Genomic DNA, 22,501 nt, shown 5'->3' on the forward strand with positions numbered 1-22,501 from the left:
GCAGACAAATTATGGATCCCCACGAGTGGAAATTGGATCCTCATGTATTTCAGAGATTGACAGTGTTATGGGGAACTCCAGACATAGATCTGTTCGCTTCTCCACTAAATTACCAGCTGCCAAAGTTTTGCACAAAAGGTTTCATCCCACAGCTTGGAAAGTGGATGCTCTCTCATTCAATTGGAGCAATCTTCACGTGTATGCCTTTCCACCTCTGCCTCTCCTCCCAAAGGTACTGCTGAAGGTCAGACAGGACAAGCCAAACATGATTTTAATAGCTCCAGATTGGCCTCGACAGCACTGGTACCCATTACTGAGAAGTCTGGTACAGGAGCCTCCATGGCCTTTGCCTTCGATTCCTCACCTGCTGTCTCAGGAGAACAGTCATTTACTCAATGTCAAACTTCATTCTCTACATCTGACAGCCTGGCATATTCTGTTTTAAACCCTGGAGGGTCTCAGCTTCCACAACAAGTTTTGAATGTTATTTTGGAGGCCAGAAGGCCTAGTACAAGGAAAGTTTACGCAGATAAATGGAGGAGATTTTTATTTTGGAGTACAGCAAAGGACTTTGATGTTTCTAAACCTAATTTAAGTGTTGCTTCAATACCTTACTGAGTTATTGGACAAAGGTTTGTCCTTCTCCTCTATAAAGGTTCATGCTGCAGCAATTTCTGCTCACTATGACTGTGACCCACCATTATTTTCTCAGCCTTTGTTTAAGCAATTCCTTAGAGGGGCAAAGAATATAAGACCCCCACGAGAGCTCCTACTCCTGCTTGGGATCTCAATTTTGTGTTGGAGAAACTCACTCTACAACCTTTGAGCCTGCAGCATCGGCAGAGTTGAAATATTTATCATGGAAGACTGCTTTTTTGTTGGCCATTACCTCTGCGAGAAGGGTTTCTGAATTACAGGCCCTTATGGCAGTTGAGCCTTTCTTAATTTTTCACAAGGATAGGGTGTCTTTGCACTAACCCTTCTTTTATGCCTAAAGTGGTTTCTAGTGTGGCTTTAAACCAAACTATTCATTTGCCTACTTTTTATGCAAACCCCCAAAATAAAGGGGAAAGGATTTTGCACACTTTGGATATACACAGACAGTTGCGATATTATTTGAGCAGAACTAAAGGGTTCAGGCAGTCTCAGCAGTTGTTTGTTTCTTTTGCTTTGGGTTCTCAGGGCAAACCTGTTTCAAAACAAACTATTTCTAAGTGGATTGGTTTTGTATTGCTTTCTGTTATTCCCATCATGGTAAGGAGATTCCAGCTGGGATTAGGCCTCATTCCACTAGGGCTACTGCCACTTCTACAGCTTTTTTAAGGGGGGTGGCTACTAAAGATATTTTGGAAGCAGCTTCTTGGAGTTCAGTGCATACTTTCTCTAAGCATTACCACCTTCCACTTTACTCTAAATCTAGGGCTGGATTTGCCACTGCAATTTTACAGGGCATGTTGGCAGCTCCTAATACTTTATAGTTTTGCCATCCTCCCTTACCTCTGCTTTGGGATTCTACCCATATGTAAGGACTGCAGCAATGTGAGATGAAGAACATAGTACAGTTTTGTACCTACCATAAATGTAGATGTTCGAAGATCCACATTGCTGCAGTCCAATTTACCCTCCCTCCTTCCCCTCTGTTGAAGGTGGTGGTGTGGTTTGTGTTGTACATATTGTAAATATGGTTGGTGCACGGGTGGTTGGTTAGGTTTTGCTGGTTTTTGGCTTTGGCCTTTCTTGTTAGGGCCTTCTGACATCTGGGGCAAGAAAAGACTGAGGAAATGACGTCGGTCATGCGCTTTTGTACCCTGACGTCCTGATGTCAGTTTTAAGCGCCTTGACCGACGTCAGCCTAATACTTTGGTATTCGGGCCGACCGAGGACAGCGGACTACCCATATGTAAGGACTGCAGCAATGTGGATCTTCGAACATCTACATTTATGGTAGGTACAAAACTGTACTTTTTGTGGTACATAAACAAGCAAGGGGGCACTCATTCATATCCCCTCTGCAGACAAGCCATGACTTTGTGGAACACAGCTATAACCTACCAAGTTCATCTGCAAGCACAATTCCTGCCAGGAGAGAAAAACACACTGGCAGACGACTTGAGCAGAAAAGTCATGGATCCGCACGAGTGGAAATTACATCCACAAATGTTCAGGATGATAACACAAAAATGGTGGAGCCCGGACATGGATCTGTTTGCATCCCCAATGAATTGCCAGCTACAGAAATTCTGCACAAGGACTTACCACCCACAAGCATGGAAAGTGGATGCTCTCTCATTCAGCTGGAAAAACCTACAAGTATACGCTTTCCCACCACTACCTCTCCTTTCAAAGGTACTCATAAAAGCCAGACAAGAAAAGCCAAAGATGATCCTGATTGTCCCAGACTGGCCATGCCAGCACTGGTACCCATCTTAAAGAACGTAGCACAAGGCCCACCATGGATTTTGCCTCAAATCCCACAACTTCTGACTCAGCAAAACAATCAGATACTTCACGGCCAGCTCAAGACTTTAAACCTGGCTGCATGGCAGATTCCTTAGTCAAGCAAAAAGTGCCTCTCTCCAAAGCTGTTGTGGATGTCATTCTGGAGGCCAGAAGGCCTAGCACCAGGAAAGCCTATTCGGATAAATGCCTTGACCCTCTTGTCCGAAATATTCCTCAGATACTACAGTACTTGACTGAGATGCTGGACAAAGGCCTCTCCTTTTCATCCATTAAGGTCCATGTCTCTGCCTTCTCTGCTCATTACAACATAGATCCACCAATTTTTTTTCTCATCCTTTGCTAAAACAGTACCTCAGAGGGGCTAAAAACATAAGCCCGCCCCGTAGAGCACCATCTCCAACTTGGGACCTCAACTTTGTCTTGGAAAATTAACTTTACCTCCTTTTGAGCCAGCTAACTCGGCAGACTTAAAATATGTCTCTTGGAAAACTGCTCTGCTCCTGGCAATAACCTCAGCACGAAGAGTTTCAGAATTACAGGCACTAATGGCAGTGGGAACCTTTCATCATTTTCCACCAGGACAGGGTGTCTTTAAGAACAAACCCTACTTTTATGCCAAAGGTGGTATCAAGTGTGGCTCTAAACCAAACTATTCACTTGCCAACTTTTTATCCAAATCTACAGAATAAAGGGGAGAGACTACTGCATTCCTTGGACATACACAGGCAGTTACGCTTCTACTTGGACAAAATGAAAGCTTTCAGGAAAACTGAGCAATTGTTTGTAGCATATGCTGCAGGAACACAGGGAAAAGCCATTTCAAAACAGACCATTTCAAAATGAATAGGGCATTGTATACGTTTCTGCTATACACACCATGGGAAAACTGCACCTAACAGTATTAGGTCTCATTCCACCAGGGCAACAGCTACTTCAACTGCCTACCTCAGAGGAGTACCTACCAAGGACATTTTGGAAGCAGCAACTTGGAGTTCTGTACATACCTTCACCAAGCATTACCATCTGCTTCTTTACTCTAAATCCAGAGCTGGCTGCAGGGCCTTATAGAACCAGCCACCCTACCTCAGCTTTGGGATTCTACCCAAGTGTAATGACTGCAGCAGTGTAACACAATGAACATAGTACAGTTTTGTACCTACCATAAATGTAGATGTTCGAGTGTATACACTGCTGCAGTCTAGGTTACCCTCCCTCCTTCCCCTCTTACTTGCTGGTACTTACCTAAGCCTTCTACCCTTTACTACCTATGGGGGAGTATTTGCTGGTAACCAAAAGTTTTTGATTGCTTTTCTTATGTATGTTTTATTAGCAATTTACATTGCCTACCTTTTTGGGGGCACCTGACATCTGGGGCAAGAAAAACTGAAGAAAATGGTGTCGGCTGCATCTTGTATACCCCTAGTGCACTGACATCAGGGAAGAAGCGACAGCAACTGACGCCGGACCAAGACTTTGAAACTCGGGCCGACTGCGGGGACTGCCTGACGGCAGGATAACCCAAGTGAAATGACTGCAGCAGTGTATACACTCGAACATCTGCATTTATGGTAGGTACAAAACTGTACTGTCTGTTGAGTTGATCCCTCGGAGACCCGACAAGATACCACCCCCCCCCCAGGGAAAACCCACATTGGTCAAGAGGTTTATCAGTCGATGCTATGGTGGTGGCAGTGGCCACGAAAAAGGATCTCGTTGAAGAGAGTCATACTGTTCATCCACCCAATAGAGAGTCCCAGGCTGTGGACAGATTAAGAAGCAAGTTTTTGCTTCAGCGACTTTTGCCATATGGTCTCTGAATTACTTGGCACATTTTATGAGGCTCCAAAGAGACTTGGTTACCGAACTCTCTGGAACACTCGCAGGACAGGTGTCTGACGAGGTAAGAGACAAAGTTGTCTCGAAGCACGCAACCCTGGAATCGATCTCCAATTTGGCCATGAGATTGCTCTCACATGCAACCAAGGGTGGCTAGAGTGGCGGGTTCAGGCATAGTTTTGAGACGCCATGCTTGGATGCGCCTCTGTGACTTCGCGGACCCTTTCAAGTCTTCCTTCCTGAATGCTGCAATCAAAGCATCTTCCCTTTTTGGCCTCAAGGTGAAAGACACCCTGGCCAGGTGTGAGCAGGACGGTAAGACCCTATCTGCCATAGGTCTACGTTTTTCCAAACCTCAACATTCCTTTTCCAGGAACCAGAGGAGCAGAAAAATGTGGCACAAAAAATCTCAGGGTCCTTTCCGTGCCACACATGGCGATGATACCCCAGGGGCAGAGGGGGTAACAATTCTGGAAGCTGTCCCTACTGAGGCAAGAGGGGGTCCACGTAATCAGGGACCAAGGGATTCTTTCTCTGGGCAGCCTTACCAGTGCTCCTGAAGAGCGGCCCGATTGCTTTCCTTTGAAAGCAGTCGGGGGACGTTTCTCTTTGCACCACACTGCCCGGCATTCAATAATTTCCGACCGTTGCTTGCAGAAGATCATAACCAGAGGCTACACCATTTCCCTCATTGCTTACACAAAACTAACGACAAAACTTCCCGACGTTCTTCCCAGTCAAAGGGAAGAAGCAGCTGCAGAAATAAATAAGCTGTGTCAAAAAAAGAGTCATCCAAATAGTCCCACCCGACCAATCTGGATCCAGATTCTACTCAAGATTCTTTTTGGTGTTAAAAAAGACAGAGGACTGGAGACCAATTCTGGATCTCAGCAATTTGAACAAGTCAGTTGCCCATATATAATTCTGGATGGTCACGGTTCAATCCATTCTCCCTTTTCTAAGGGAAGGCGATTGGATATGCTCGATAGATGTCTGGGACGCATATTACCACATCAAAATAGACAAATGCTCCAGGAATCTACTTCGCTTCCGGCTAGGAGCCAGTCACTACCAATTTTGTGCCCTACCGTTCGGACTCTCTAAAGCCACAAGAGTGTTCACAAAGTGCATGGCAGTGGTTATAGCTCACTTGAGACTGCAAGGATTCCAGGTGTTTCCATATTTGGACGATTGGCTCCTTACCGACCCCACCAAGCATCTTCTGGTAACAGCCCTGCAGTACACTCTTTCCCCAGCGAGATTTTTGGGAATAACGATAAACTGAGAGAAATCCAGTCTTGCTCCAACTCAGAATATAGAGTTCCTTAAAGCAATCTTTGACACCTGTTCTTGTCTGGTGTCTCTCCCAGCTCACAGACTTCAGAGATTGAGGCTTCAGCTCAGCAAGGGAGGTTCTTCAGGTTTAAGGATCCATGTCAGCTTCCATACCAATAACGCCTCTTGCGAAACTCCATGTGCGAATACTTAAGTGGCTTCTGCTATCTCAATGGTTTCTGAATTACCACCTTCTGTGCTTTCAAGTTCAGATAACCAGTGGTTGCAAGCAGGGCCTTCTTTGGTGGATGAGGCCAGACACAGAACTTTGGAGCCACTCATTCCACCCCCCAACCCAAAGCCATTGTGATCACGGATGCTTCCCTGATAGGGTGTGGGGGCCATTTCCAGGGAAAGACAGTCCAAGGCACATGGTCCACTTTGGAGACGAATTTGCATATCAGTGTTCTAGAAGTGAGAGCGGTGCTGTTAGTGCTGCAAGCATTCCAATCTGTTCTTCCTTCTACAACGATCGCAATTCAATCAGACAACATGTCAGAAGCCTGGTATATCAACAAGCAAGGAGGAACCAAGTCATATCCCCTGTGTTGAGAGGCCATGAGAATTTGGCAGTAGGCAATAGATTCCAACCTCTTTCTGATAGCAATGCATATCCCTGGGAATTCCAACATGATTGCAGACAGGTTGAGCAGATGTATTCTCCTGTCTCACGAGTGGTCCCTCAGTCCCGACATAGCGGCGAAAATTTCAGCCGTTGGGGCCAGCCTTGCTGCAACCTATTTGCCTCCCCATCAAACAACAAATGCAGCCGCTATTTTGCCCTATTTCCCCCATAGGGGGAGTCCCCGAGGGACGGTCTGATTTACGATTGGCCCATGGGACTGCTATATGCCTATCCCCCCGTCCATATCATTCCCCAATTCATAAAGAAAGCTATTTGGTTGAAATGCAAAATGATCCTTATAGCCCCCTTTGTCCCCAACAAGTTTGGTTTCCCTTCCTTCGGCCATATCTATTATGTCGACCATGGATTCTGGACTCTTTTCCAGACCTGAAAAGGGTTGTGCCACCCGAACCTATCCAGTCTCAAGCAGACAGCTTGGTTTCTCCATTTCCGTTAATCGCCAGGCAGGATAACCTTCCCTTACCTGTACGTGACATTATCCTGGCCTCACACAAACCATCCACCAGAAGACTATATCTAGACAATTGGAAGAGGTTCTGTATTTGGTCTAAGAAAAGAAGGCTAGACCCGTACTCTGCTCCTCCAGTTACAGCAGTCTTACAATATCTGTTAAAATTCTTCGAAGATGGAGCTGCAGCTTCTACCATACGAGTACATCTAGTGGCTATTACTAACTTTCATGATGGTTTGGATAATTATCCCCTCATCTCTCTTCAGTTATGCAAAACCTTTCTTAAAGGGATCTCTCACATTAGGCCTCCAGTCAGACAATCTATAGAGTCATGGAATCTCACGTTAGTTTTTCAGTCCTTCACTCAACCTCCTTTTGAACATGCAGCAAAGTGTAATCTCAAATTTTTATCATGGAAGTTCCTTTTCCTGGTAGCTATCACGTCAGCCAGACGAATTTCAGAGCTTCAGGCCTTATGCATTAAAAGGCCCGATTTAATCTTCCACAAGGACAGAGTATCACTCTGGACAAATGCATCTTTTCTTTCCAAAGGTATTTCAGATTTTTCCATCAATCAGACCATTGATTTGCCAGTATTTTTCTCAAATTTTACTAATAAAGGGGAATGCTGTCTTCATTTTTTGGATGTACACAGACAACTGAGGTTTTATTTGGACAAAACCAAAGCAATGCATAAAACTGACCAACTTTTCATTTCCTTCTCTGGACCTAGAATGGGAAATTTTGTATCCAAGGTCGCTTTATCTAAATGGCTAAGGGACTGCATATGCTACATCTATTCACTTGCGAAAAAACCTATACCACAGAATGTTAAAGCCCACTCTACCAGATACATGGCAACTTCTGTAGCCTTCAATTTGAGAGCCTCTATGGATGATATTTGTGCAGCAGCCACATGGGCTAACCCCCACACTTTTATTAATCATTACAAATTGGATGCGGTCTCCAGAGGGAGAGCTACCTTCAGCTCAATGGTGCTCAGGAACGTTCCATAAGGGCTGCCCAAGGAACACAAGGTAGCTGGGAATTCTGTCCTGTCAGTGATGAATGGAAAGAAGATTAACAACATCAGATAAAGAAGTTATGTCTTACCATAACATTCCATCTGTGTTGTTGATCTTCTTTCATTCATCACTTCCCACCCTCCTTCCCCCATCCAAAGGCTCCTGGAGGATACTTTGGGTCCAAGTGATGAGTTAGGGCATTTGCACAGAAATGGCCTCTGCTTTACTAATACTGGGCAAACTCGATCTGAGGTAACAGAGAAGGGCACTATGGGTAAAAGCTTAGCTCGAGAGTTTTTTGGCTAGCGCGAGCTTGGTATTAGACCGACTCGGTTCCAAACCCATCAGTGATGAATGAAAGAAGATCAACAACATAGATGGAACATTATGGTAAGACATTAACTTCTTTTTTTTTATCTGATGAGCAAACATTTTTAGTCCCCTTTTTACTTAACGGTATTTCCTTTTTCTCTTGCTGATCCCACTGAAAGTTAATTGCGATCTTTTAAGCTCAGTGACTGATTCAGTAAAGATTAAATGCTTCCACGGATTTTAATGGGCACATGTTGCACAGGTGTAGAGATGCATTCATTAAGGCCTATGGAAGATTCCTAAGGTGATATTCCAGAGAGAAACAATTTATGTTGGCTGTGGTGTCATAAAAAAAAATACAAAGCTTTTTCTTAAAAAAGGCCCAAATAAGTTAAACTGCATTAGGGCAAGATGCATTGTGACACTTAATTCATCAGATGCTGTGATGCACTATTAACATGGGGCAAAATATTTAACTTAAAGTAAGATCCCATACAGAGATGTTCTGAGTGATGCTCAAAAAGCAGCTGAAGGGGAAGTAGTGATAGGCTCATGCACTGTAGGGTAAGGGAAAGTTCTTAAAATTGTAGTGTTGTGTCCACAGTTTCAGAGGAGACTTCTTGCTCAAATAGCTTTCTATGAGTAAAAATAGTGATGCCAGTAATTATCTGAAGCATATTTCTTCATATAATTTTGTTGTCACTTGATTGCTAAGATGACCAAAATAAAGTATGAATTTTTAGTAAGCCATCCATATTTCCAATAGAAATGTTTTTCTCCGCTTTTTGCATTCGTCACCTGTTGTTTAGAAAGGTTTTAATTTAGATTTTTTTTTTCTGTTGATCACATGTATAGATATGGGGATTGAATTTTTCCATATGGTTGTAAGTTTTGTCTCTTTTGTTAAGGCCTGGAAATTTTGAATGGGAAAACTGTGGAGATGTCTGAAGCCAGGGGTTTTATGTCTAAGCTCATGAGTTTGCTTAATAATCTTATGATTTTAGCAGCACCTCCTCCTTTACTTTAGATAGGTGATCTGTTTAGAGATGCATTTTTTACAGTCTGATGTTTTCCTAACCTCTTTGAGGATGTTGTTGAATGTATCGGGTCTGAAGAGTGTGAACCATTGCCTAAATTCCCCAGCTACAACACAGACACAGCAAACGGAGGGGTGTTCCTGATGGATGTTTCTAATCCTTCTGTTAAAAACATACATTCTTTAATGCTTTTGGAAAGAGGGTACATCTGTTCAGTCGCAGTGTATTATAACTTCAAATGTCCTTAATGTTTATGACTTGCTATCAGTCAGATATGTGAGTCCATTTATAAAATGTCACACCATGCCACCTTTTTCTTCATTAAATCTAATTCATATTATGTGATAGAAAGAATGCAGGTTTGGCTATAGGAGCATTCTTAAGTTCTGAACAGTTTCTGCCCAAATCAGTGTACTTTCTGTTTATGTAGTTCTTGGTCTAGAAGTAGAGTCTATTGTACATGAGCTGGAGGACAAGAAATAAGGAGAGTGTGCCTAGCTGCTTTCAAAGTTTTGTGAATTCTTCTTTGTCTTCAATTTTATCTATAGAAGACAAGACGTCAGCTGTTAATAGGAAAACAGGTACTTGTCATTTCACTATGTAATTAGAGTCATTGTCAGAGGGCTAGCTCAAAAGCAGAACACAGCTTTAAGTACTGACAAATTCCTTGGTTGTCATTTTCGCAGCAGCTCTTAAGGACAGTTGTGACATGTGACTTTTTCAGTATCACATGAGCCTTTGTTCACTCCCATCCCCATATTGTGTGTGTGTGTGTGTGTGTGTGTGTGTGTGTCTGTGTGAGTGTGTGTGTGTGTGTCTGTGTGTGTGTGTCTGTGTGAGTGTGTGTGTGTGTCTGTCTGTGTGTGTGTGTGTGTGTGTTTCTGTGTGAGTGTGTGTGTGTGTGTATCATCTGTAGAAATCTAGCTGAAAGAATCAAATCTTCTACTCAACTCCAAGAAGACTAAGTTAATGCTTTTTTCCTCAAAACGTTGCCAAAATCAAAAGCAATCTTTTACCGTAAAGTCAGCAAGTAATACTGTCGTTGAAACTGTAACTCACAGCAAACTTCTAGACATTATAAGAGATGATTGTCAAATATGACCAGCATATACTGCACACCATTAAGTTTACACACCAGAAACTAGGCTCCCTTTATAGGATCAATGGATTCCTTACAGATACTGCAAGAAAAACTCTAGCCACCATCTTCTTATTGCCAGTTCTGTTGTATGTTGCTCCTATCCTAACAAACTTAAACAATACTCAAAGAAACCTGCCTCCTTCTACAATAAACTAGGTAAATGTGCCACTGATCTCCCTGATAGGACCCACCATTGTCATATCTTAAAGCAATTAAACTGGCTTTTTTGTTTTTACTCATAGTATTTGATTCTAGCCTAAATTTGCTAAATAACTCTGTATAACTCTACCTTTTAATGTTAATTTTGTAACAAATTTTATTTGATTTTAATTATACTTTATTGTATTTCCTTGTCATTGTTGCTGCTCGGAGCTTTTCTCTCCGGGCCTCTACTGAAAATGGACATGTATCCAGTTAGACTAGCCCGGTCAACAAATGTAAAATAAAATAAATAAAATATTTGAAACTAACTATAGCACACAAATTAATTTATCATGCAGAAAAATGCCATGCACTACAAAACTTATTACTGCCCTACTGTCTAGCAAGGGACTTCCACTCTAATAACAAATTCTTATTACTTACATAAAAGTAATGTTGAAGTAGACTCGTCTCTACTCCCAGTATGTTGTTAAACTCTGTAATAGAATACCCATACAAATAAAACTCTCCAACAAACTCAGTAGTTTTAAACCACTGCTTAAACAAAATCATTTTTACCATTTCTGGTCTTGCACATGCGCATCACAAGGTTAGACTTTGTGATTACCATACGATAACTCTCCAAATTGTTTGTTTGTGTCTTTCGGCTTTTTCCGGTTAGGGGTCGCCACAGCGGAACTCCGGTCCGCTAATGAGTGGTAGTGGATTTTTACGTACCGGATTACCAGCCCTGACGCACAACCTTCAACGAAGGCATGCCCCATTCACATATGCCTCCACACAGAAGACGCTCTGGCTGAGAATCGAATGGGACAACATCTTGCTATGAGGCGACAACGCTACCGCAGCAACATCAAACGATAACTCTCCAAATACTCTGCTTAAATAGAATACTCGTAATCTCTCACTAAAATGACAAAAACTATTTTTATACATGAGTTCTGCCTGTACAATCCATTGAGTTGCACGTGGGCCTTCTCTTTAGTAACTTCCACCTCTGTAAAATCTTAGAATGTATAAATGTAACTACTGTTTGTGTATAAATATAAATAGAAATGTAACTACTCCATAACTGGAACTTAGTTTAATCCAGTGTAAGCAAGCTTTCCCTCTGGGCCTCTGCTGCAAATGGGCATTACCCAGTCGGACTTTCCTGGTAAACAAAGACAAATAAATAAATTATACACCCATACACATTATTTAGTTTGTTTTGAATTTGTTGGCAAAAATAGTCTGACTGGCATTTTAGCTCCTTTTTAGCAGAGTCATGGGGAGAAAGGTTGCATGCTATGGTAAGTGTTATGCTTCGGTACAAAAATTAAACAATTTTAACAGTAAAAGATAAAAAGGTTAATAACATAATACAGAAAATAAAGAAAAGGGTAACAAAAAAAAACACATGGAAGAATATTTTTAATTCCAGTTGATATCAGTTTTGTATGCATGCTTTTCTAGCTTAAAAAGCAAATGTTAGCAGAACTTCAAATTAAATTTTGCATGTATACACTTTGATAAAAATATGATGTAAGGGAAGGAAGAGGTTGAGTATGGTTTGGGAAGGTTGGGGAATAGATTAGATAGCAGTAGGCAGATATTTGCCTCTCTCTTGATTAAAGCTGAGTATAGTGGTGATCGATACAGAGGATTATGACATTGTCGATGATTGTAACTGACTTGTGTGTTCGAGATGTAGATGCCAAGAAATTCACCTCAGAAACAATGCTCTAGAGGTAAATTTCTTGGCATCCATGTTGAGAACACATAGTAAGAAGTTAAGATCAGCGACCTGATCATAATTATTTGTAGTGCGTGCAACTTTTATCTGCTCCACGTAGTACTAATTAAAAAAAAAAAAAAAAGTATTTTGATGGCTTTTAAAGCCGAAAATCACTTGGCAAGCACTGCCAGGAAGAGACTGTGTTAACACACACCCTTCTATTTACACTTAACTGTCCATATTTTCGCAGATTGACCATATGTTTGCCTCATATCTTAGGTCTGTTCCTCACAAAGTCTTTGTTTTTCCTGACAAATTACTGAGGTTTGATGACACTAAATAGTTACATATATTTAGGTTTCAGACTTCATACCCATCATGGAATGCAGGTGAACACACATCCTGTTATTCTGCTGACTTTCTAAGTTTATTACAGGGAGTTGGGATATATTACTGAGAGACAGGAGGCAGAATCAAATTTTTTATTCTAACGTTGTCATTTGCTGGTCAATGCTGGCAAATTTTACTGCCTAGCATGGGACCTGACCTTAACAACTTTAGCAGGGGACGCTTAACATTTGTTAAGATTGGGTCACATGCCAGTCTGGCTTTTAACTGATTTGCCTTTTAACAAATATCAGAGTGTAATCAGTGCGCTTCTTGCACTACAATCTTGTTATGAGAGACAAGAATAAGCAAATAGCCCAAGTTTAAAACAATTTAAGCACTTATGTTTGAAGATAGCAGACTAAGTTTTTCATTTACTGACTTGCATATTGCAAACACAGTCTTAACTATCAGTCCCAGTGCAGATGAGCAACCCAAAGGAGATCGGAACTAGCGTGTAAAGAATAAAGCAAATGTGAAAATCCAAAAACATACACGCTGTTCCTCTGGCAATAAAACGTCTGGTTCAAACAAAACACAATCTTATCAACGCAAAGCAGTACGAAAAATCCTTAATGTTCCATAAAACTTTTATTGGAAAGAAACACATTGAGCGCTTTCGCCAATAGGCTTCATCAGACTTATGATACTTAGTAGCTTTTCCAACATTTAAAAAGTCTCTCAGAGCATCTGATTGGTTATTTAAATTAGCCTATGGGCTGTAACAATATTTCAGAGCTCAGTGCATAAAATTTTAAAAACAAAACCATGAACTCGCGATGTAGGTAAAAAATGTATAAATCAACTGCAAGTAAAAAACAGTACTATCAAAACATTTACAAACTCAAATAAAATAACATAAAAGTTCCCTCATTCACACAATTTCAAAAGGGAATACAATATAAAGAACAATAGAAGGCTCTGCTGAACGAATCACTTGCAGTCAGCAGTGTGCTTGCTGACTGCCGAAAATGTTAAAACATCAACATTTATGTTAAAACATTGCAAACACCCTTTTGCAAATCCTACCATTCGTTTCTGAAAAAGAATGGCAACTGAAGAGAACATATAAAGCAGACAAAACAAAAAAGCCTGCTTAACGAAAAACAGCAAATCAAAGTAACCTGTACCCCGAGCCCTCTCTATGAAATGAGCTAATATGAATGATAAAAAACCAAGGCAACAATTCTAAAACCTACAAGGGAATAACTACGTGTACCACATAAATCGGGGAGAAGTAAGGAATCAAAACTGCCTGTGATCCTACGTAAATTAACGTACCATCATAACGGTGAGCCACTGCACATATATGAACATTAAAAAGTAGGAAGGCCTATACCATGGGACAAAAAATGTGATATGTAGCAGCTCGCATCTCATCAAAGTACCAAATACAAATTCTGGGTTAAAGTAACAAACCTATTGATATAAGGGCCAGAATGCAAAATGTTACAGATAGGGCAAAAGCAAGGAACAATGTATTCGCACTTATTTAAATATCCTTCTGCTCTTTAAAAAAGGTTTGGTTTTTTACTTGCAGTTGATTTATACATTTTTTACCTACATCGCGAGTTCATGGTTTTGTTTTTAAAATTTTATGCACTGAGCTCTGAAATATTGTTACAGCCCATAGGCTAATTTAAATAACCAATCAGATGCTCTGAGAGACTTTTTAAATGTTGGAAAAGCTACTAAGTATCATAAGTCTGATGAAGCCTATTGGCAAAAGCGCTCACTGTGTTTCTTTCCAATAAAAGTTTTATGGAACATTAAGGATTTTTCGTACTGCTTTGCGTTGATAAGATTGTGTTTTGTTTGAACCAGACGTTTTATTGCCAGAGGAACAGCGTGTATGTTTTTGGATTTTCACAGTCTTAACTATATTGTAGTCACATGTCATTGAAAACTTGCTACATTACCTTTCACTTAATCAAAAATGACATAAATACTTTATTCCAAACTCAAGCCAAAACCATATTTCATGTATCTGACAAGCAGTAGTAAGCCAGCTCCAATTCCATCCTTCAGTGGAAATTGAGAGAGAGAGAGAAGATGTAAATACTCCAGCCTGTCATAAGGCATAAGATTATCTTTTAAATACCACAAAGCACACTTTTTCTCCACAGCAGACTTCCAGATAGGACTGAAGGACTCCTCCGAAGAGAGGCCACACGTAGTTCATCCACCTGAACCTGCTGCTTCACAAGTCATGCCATCACAGCAACCAGATCAACTGCATGTGTTCCAAGAAGACATTTAATTTGCATATGTCAGCCCTCCATTCTGTATGTGAGACAAAACAGCAGCAGTAGCAGCATAAGCAGAACATACACACACTGGAAATATTGGAGATAAACAAGGCATAGCAGCAAACTAGGTAGAAAATGTATGCTTTTTCCACAGTACATCATATCGCTAAAAGTAAGAAATGAATTCAGCAACATAAGCAGGAAATATAGACACAATCATTAAATATGCTTCAGGAAAATATCCTTCAGGGGCTGGGAATTGCTTTACTGGTTAAGGTCATTACCTCCCAGACACAGGTGTACAAGGTGAGGTTCTCACATTGACTAGCATGATTAAACTTTAAAAATGCCCTAAGGAGTTGTTTACATATTAATCAGCTATGGACTTAATAGCTCTTTAACAGCACAGTACTTCGAAAAGACATATCATTAGCATAATTAGAAGCCTCCAGACATTTTGATTAAGTTGAAAGAAACAATCTGCTAAGTTCAGTGATGGGGAAATTGCACTGCAAATTCTTTAAAGCAGCAGGCTCAAAATCTGTCACAATGTAGAAAGAATACGGCTGCTCAGAGAGCATTTCAAAAATAGTTTCACATCAGCTTGTAATACCTGTGCTACTTGTTCAGCATTAAAATAGTTGGGAAAGGAAAGCTTTTACTTGTCCCCCTCCCATGAATGGAATATAACTGCCTCAAAATAGGGCACATAGCATAGAAGACCCAGCCATTATCCACATTTCACACTTGACAGGTCTCTTAAATTTTCCACTGTCAGGATAATTAGCATTATGCACATATAATCTCTGATTTGATGAGACAGAAAGCAACCATAATGCAATGGCTATTAATCAAAAATGATATCTTAAGTAGTAAGAAGACATTTTTAACCAGTAATGCCACACTTAAGATGAAACCTATTCACAGTCTGGCACATTGCCTTACAAAAAGGCATATTTACAGCAACCTCCTTTGGCAAAGTGCTTAACACGTCACATACAACTTCTCATGGGTTTCTTGACATTGGGATGCTCTGCCTTTTAACTGCAGACACTGCAGAATATCTTTCACTGGAAGTAATAACAGGCATGTAATCAGGACTCCTTGACTTTCTCAGAATATCATCACAAGATGTAAATGTTGTAATAACCATGCCAGTCTGCAGTTATTACTGGCATCATCAGCGTTTTTTACACTGGCATTCATATTCCAAGCTATACAGGTAGCCCTCTAAAACCAGCATATCTTTTCCATTGCAGAACTTGGGTTGACTGCAAGTGCATGTGTGCTAGTCACTCGCAATGCAGTTGTTGCCACTTGCTATATTTGGCAAGTGCCCTAGCTCCCACTAACCCAGTCCTACTGAACTGCATAGTTCTACCAGAACCCAAACTCTTAGCACCAAAACTCTCGCCTGGTTCCTAATCCTAGCCATAGCACTTCCCTCCCTAAAGCTAAAACTCCACTCCCCCCAAACCTAAAGTCCCCAGTTACTGTACAACCCTAACCTCTCCCACCTCCCAAAACCTAAAACTCACTTTCCACTCACTGAACCTTTAGTCCCTGATTGCTCCCTTCTAGTTCCCCAAACCTAAGCTTCCCCCTCCCTAAACGTATATTACCTTTCCAATCATTGTCTAAAACCATAACTTGCAGTCCCACTTTCTTCCTATGGCTGCCGCACTAATCTTGCCCAAACATCATGTCCAGAAGCTCCAGTCTCTTCCTATACCTGCTGCACCTCAGCTAAATATGTAGTCGAGTTTGAGCGTGAGTGGCTGGATATTCAAGATACAAGGTTCCTGAGTCCCTAACTGAGAGATAGTGGTCTTCAAGCACCTGACACTCAAGCATTTGTACTAGACTTTACACATTTATAACACTTGCTGACAGAGCCAAATCCAGAAGTCATAGAAGAGCAGTCAAACTTGCTGAACACCTCACAGAAACAAATAACTGTAACATTTAACAAACATTAGAACCATAAAGTGTAGCAGCCTCCTCTTTAAATTCTTTAGAACTATCCTGTTCTTGTGGGAGCCAGAAGAGGCCTGTTTGTATCTACAGAAAAAGCTTGTTTACCCAAATAACTTTCTTTGATGGCATAAGCCAGGGAACCTTGTTGGCTAGACTTACGTAGGCCCTTGGGCCGATAGCCTATTACCTACCTATGAACCTATAAGTTGACAATACTGTGTCAAACCTGGGGAATTGAGCTGTTCTGCACGCATCTCCCATTACCTCAGATTCAGAAGAATCTCGGGGGGGGGGGGGGTTGTCCATTTGAGCCTAACTGCACTGTTTTCACTCAGAAAGCCTTTGCCCTTCTATCTGAAAGTATTTTTGATTTGCTCATTTAATTTTCTGTCTGGGAGGAACTTCTGTTTCAGCAAGATAAAGCTAAATCACTTCAACTCTCTGCTCAAGTGTTGTTCGTGTTAGAGAATTGTTCACTTCATGAGTTGTACATATCTTTTAGGCAACTAGGTAGACTTGTGCTAGAAAAAAAATGTAAATATCTTTATTAAATTATCATAAGACATTAGCAAACATTTATTAATAGAAAATAAAACAAGCCATATTAGCATTTTCCATTTTACATCACGTTTTCTTTCTTTAGAACTCTTTATCAGTCCAACATTACATAAATTGATCAACTTCTGCCTTGCCTTAAAACTCACTCCTTCTCCTGAGCATTATTTTGCATGTATTGTTCCCATAATTTCCATTTATTTCTATATAGTTTGCTTTTCATCTTTTCAAAAGATCTTTCTTGCAGTTATTTTATCTCTTTTACAATTTTCAGTACTTCAGATACAGTTGGTTTAGGCTTTAATTTGCATTTTCTAGTAATTATGTTTGTGGCAACCAACATAATTAAACATAACAAGGTCTTACTAAGTAGTCTAAGCAGTTCATATCCTGTGTCCCAGCTCAAAAGAATAATTTCCTTAGTAAGAGACATTTACTTGGCCAATATTTCTGACAGTGTACTTTGTAGGGAATTTTTGGTATGTAGCAACTCATTACACTCCCAACATGTGTGTTCCCAGTTATATCTTTTCCCCATCATACCACCACCATTTGCTATCTACCTGAGGAAAATTGTTTGAAGTATGTGTGTGGTATAAAATACCTCTGCAAACACGTCCAAGCAAAAATCCTAAACCTTCTGGACTTCATTGCATTATTGCGAGGCATACATATATCCTCCCATTGTTCCCTTGTAAATTGCTGTTGCAATCTCTATTACCAATCTTTTCTAACCTCCTGTGACTGCTTCTTATAGTTATCATGCAATGTGTTAATGTCATACTAATTATCTTTTTAACAGCAGTAGCTTCTGTTCTAGTCAACTAAAAACTGTATCTGAGCAAGACTTTCTATGCTATAAAGTTTTTGTCAACACGTGAGAGATTTTCCTTGTCTTATTATTGATTTGCCTTTCTTGGTGTCTTCTTCGTATTCTTTTACTTCCAGAGTTGCAGAGAAACATTGAGAACTCCAAAGAGAGCAATACCCCCCCCCCCCCTTTGGGATCTGAATTTGACAGAAGCTTAACAGTAATGAATGCGAACAAGTAGGGGTGTCATAGAGTTTTTCTTACCTTTGCATGCAAGCCATGCGTTTATAAGCATTTGATGTGCTCAGCCACAATTTTCCTGCATGATTTATTCATTCATCTTTGGAAAAGATCCTAATTGCTAAAGAACAGTGTGGATTGGCTGCATTACATACATGCTGACTGAAACCTTTACAACTTTTAGCATGTGCTGATCAAAGTTCGCCTTTTGTGCCTGGGAAAAAATGCCTTCATTATTGGAAAACAAGTGATTCTTCTAGATGTTTATATTGCCTATCATGGTCGTACCCTGAGAAGAAGCAATTGTATCGAATATGTTAGTGTGCCTTGCCTCTGACCTTCCCTGTAGTGTAGTGCTCTCAACATACAGCGGCAAGTTTACACATCTTTGCAAGCTGGAGTGGTGATAGATACTAGCCTATTGTAATTTCTGATATCTGGATTGGTTTTGCTAATTCTAGTTCTCTATTTAGATGAAAAATATAAGTTCTTAGGATTGGAGATATTTGTAAGACGTGATCCAGGAGACTGTTAAGGAGCCTTGCCAATGTTCTAATTGTTCCAGAGCACTGTCTGGTTTAAATAACTTGCTGAGAGTTGCACAGTGAACAAATGCAGGCTGAGGGACTCAAACCCTGTATTAGAGAAAGCAGTTTATTAACAGCTCATAACCATAATTCTGTGCATTAACTGCCAGAATTATGTGGAAGTTATTTATTTATTTTACATTTGTTTACCGGGAAAGTCTGACTGAATATAGGTCCTTTTTCAGCAGAGGCCGGGGGAGAAAAGTTCCAGTTAATACATTATACTTGCATAAAACCATATGACAAAAAATCTACAGTAGTATGATGCACTTATTGCTTAAAATAGTCAGTTTGAAATGCAATAGCACATAGCATAGCACATAGAAAATTAAGTAATAATGCAGTAGTACATAGAAAATGAGTTAGAGATGCAATAGCATAGCATAAGAAAATGAAACAGATGCAATAATACATGGAAAATGAAATAGCGATGCAATAGTACAGGGAGAAATGAAAAATCAGAGTACATGATTTTCTGTAGTGTTATGCAATTAATTTAAAATTAGAGCTGGAAAAATGAACAATCAGAGTGCATGCTTTCCTGCAGTTTATGCAGTTAATTTAAAAATTGAACTGAAATAGAATGGAGTAGTGCAGAAGTATATAAAATAGGTAGTATAAGATAGAGAGGCTAGGTTGTCACATGTCTTGTAAATATCTACAATCCTAAAAACTTATATTTTGCACCTAAATAGAGAACTAGAATTATCAATACCAATCGAAAGGTTATAGGGGAGCTTAGTTTTTTTTCTGGCTTTTGAATCTTGTTTTCTGTGTACAGTGGGACTAGTTGGGTATTTATTAGTCAGCAAAGAAACAAATTGCAGCCAAGCACAGGACTGTCTAAACATATACTAGAATACAATGAACATGTATTTGTTTTTTTTTTTGTTCTGCAGCATATAGTTTTAGACAGTCAAGGGAGGGTGTTACCAGAACACTTAGAATTGTGTGAACTAAGATGGCAATTAAAGCTAAATGCATCTAAGTACCCTGGCCTCAATGAATATAACAGTATATATTGTTTACTAAAGCTCTGGCACATTGAGGGTTAATGTTTTTTAATTGTTTTTTTTTTTAACTTTGATTGGTTGAGTATGTGTTTGAATAATATTTAAACCTGATCAATGCATATGATTTTTGTTCTGAAGAAGTCCCATGTAATTTTATGGGGGACGAAAGCGCTTAACATTTATTGTGGTTGTATCCAATAAAGAGAACTGTTTCCGTTTGAGATCCTGTGCTTGGCTGTAATTTGTTTCTTTGGAGTATTATTGTGTAGTTCTGGTTCCCTAGTTGTGAGGTACTTATTAGTCAGACTAACCAGCCCCTGTGACTAGTTAGGTATTTATTAGTCAGAGCCTCCTGAAGTGCATCTCATTACTGCTTTAATGAAGAACAAGTGAAGTATTTGGATGTACTTTATAACTCGTCCATTTACTGATATGAAGAAGTAGTTTATCCATTACTTTTATGTTCAGCATCTCATTCAAGTGTGCACTCTTTGAGACTATGTCCTGTACCACATCTTGTGATAGCACATTATTTATGTTTTGTAAGGATACTGTGCGGATTGAGCCCTGTTCTGCTGGAATTTGTGAGTGCATGTCAGAGTCAATGTCAGATTTGTGGGTATGTATCTTAGCATTGGCTTGATGATTTTATGTTGAATTCAAACGCAAAGTGAAAAGTTGTTTGCAGTGGAGCTGATATTAGTAAAATGGCCTGTATAGAGAGGTTAAATATTTTTTTTTAGTTAATCCTAGCATTTGTTTGTAGGCTTCTGTTGTAGCAGCACAGTCTAGATTGACTGTTTCTCAAGCAATATATCATTTGAAACTATTTCCTTTTATCCCTTGCATTCCTAAATTTGAACTCCCTTTCTGTGCAGTACCTAGAAATTTAGTACATTTACCCAGTCACAAATTGTGATACGTCATCTTTTGGGGGGGGGGAATGACTACTTTTTATCTTCCAGCTTTTTGTAGATGAAAATGAGACAAGTTTAATTTGCTTAAATGCTTTTTCTACTGTTTCACGTGAATTTTGTGATTTTATGGTAGTTTTGCAGTAATAACATTTTCTGTCCTCACTCTTAATATGTTTATATTGCTAAGAAATATACATGCCAAGATTTATATTTGTTATTACTGACACTTGATATGTATTATATTTGTCCTGGTAGCTCTGAAAAAGGAATTGACAGTGTTTGTATTTGCTGTATTTCACTGACATGTTTTAACTGTTTGTCTTGTTTTTGCTTTCAGATTATAATGGCCATTTTAGTATCCTGGTTGCTGTGTTTCATTTTCACAGTCACAGATGTCTTCCCACCTGACAACACCAAGTATGGCTTCTATGCACGCACAGATGCAAGGCAGGGCATTTTGTCTGTGGCACCTTGGTTTAAAATTCCTTATCCATGTAAGTCATTGTTTAAACTATATTTAAAAAAGACCTTTTTGTTGGATTTCTTTGTTTCTTGTTTTGCTTTCACAAATGCACCTGGAAGCTCTTATTTTATTACAGAACTAAAGAGCTTTTAGACCAACATAGATTGTAAACTTTAAGCACATCCTTTGAACAAGTAACACATTTTTGGGCCCCTGTGTAGGGATGCAGTGATTTGGGCTGGGCTTTTAGCATAAAAATTATGAAGGCATCTGAAATCTTATATATATTGGTATGCACTGCTGTTATTTGCAAAGTAGAAAGCAGAAGTTACTGATTTTGATATTTGTTTTTGAAATTTGTGTCTTGGCTGTATTGCAGGTGCACTTTGACACCATTAGATATTTGAAGGGAAGTCAGAGCAGATGGATACATGTAGAATATTTCTATATATTTACAAAACAATGGAATGAACCCATTTCTGGGATCTAGTTAGGTATCCTTAAGTATGAAACTGCAGTCCATTGTTGAAAGTTGTTGACAAAAATTCCCCTTTCCCTGAAGTCTGATAACTGTGGAGTTGCTTATAAAAGAGGGCTATGTGGAGGGGGGAGCTTTGCCACCCCAACAGAACGTCAACTTCTGAACTGCAGTCCATACTTATTGCTTTAATTTGTATGTGGAATATGGAAATTCATATCTAAACAGAAAAATCACAAATTTCAAATCCCACAAATACATAAAAATATACAAGAAATATAGAAAATAGTATAGAGATTGTAGACAGTGTATCACACACACACACTAAAACGATCTGCATTACACTTGTTGGAACAGTCCAAGTAACTTGATAACTAGCAGTCTTGACTATTCTTAGACATCTCAGATGTGAATCAAGTTACCTGCTTGAAAATGCCAAGTGTTAAGGCCTCTGTTGTTGCAGATGTCTCAATGAATATTTTTGTGGACATTGTTTTTTTCACAGAAGAAAGATGTTGAGTTATTTTTATATTAGGTTTAACCTCTAGCCTTAGACTGTATAGCAGTATGTTGGGGTGGCGGCATTATATAATTGCCTGATAAGTGTTCTATTCCTTTTTCCACATCAGAACATGCAGCACTGTGCTGCGTACTATTACTGATTTTTAAATCAAACTTAATAATTTTCTGTATGCCATTCTT

General features: G+C 39.7%; 1 protein-coding gene across 3 annotated transcripts in view; it reads left to right on the forward strand.

Annotated features, from left to right (window-relative positions):
* The window catches only part of SLC23A2 (solute carrier family 23 member 2), a 1,130,684-nt gene that overhangs the window by 884,030 nt on the left and 224,153 nt on the right, over positions 1 to 22,501 (forward strand). For all 3 annotated transcript variants that reach the window (XM_044083095.1, XM_044083098.1, XM_044083097.1), the window contains exon 10: positions 21,196 to 21,352. In XM_044083095.1, the coding sequence (XP_043939030.1) occupies positions 21,196 to 21,352 (157 nt within the window). The remainder of the gene's footprint in view (positions 1 to 21,195; positions 21,353 to 22,501) is intronic.

The sequence above is a fragment of the Protopterus annectens genome, chromosome 9.part0, assembly GCF_019279795.1.
Source record: "Protopterus annectens isolate FY-2018-M chromosome 9.part0, PAN1.0, whole genome shotgun sequence".
NCBI classification, from domain to species: Eukaryota; Metazoa; Chordata; order Ceratodontiformes; family Protopteridae; genus Protopterus; species Protopterus annectens.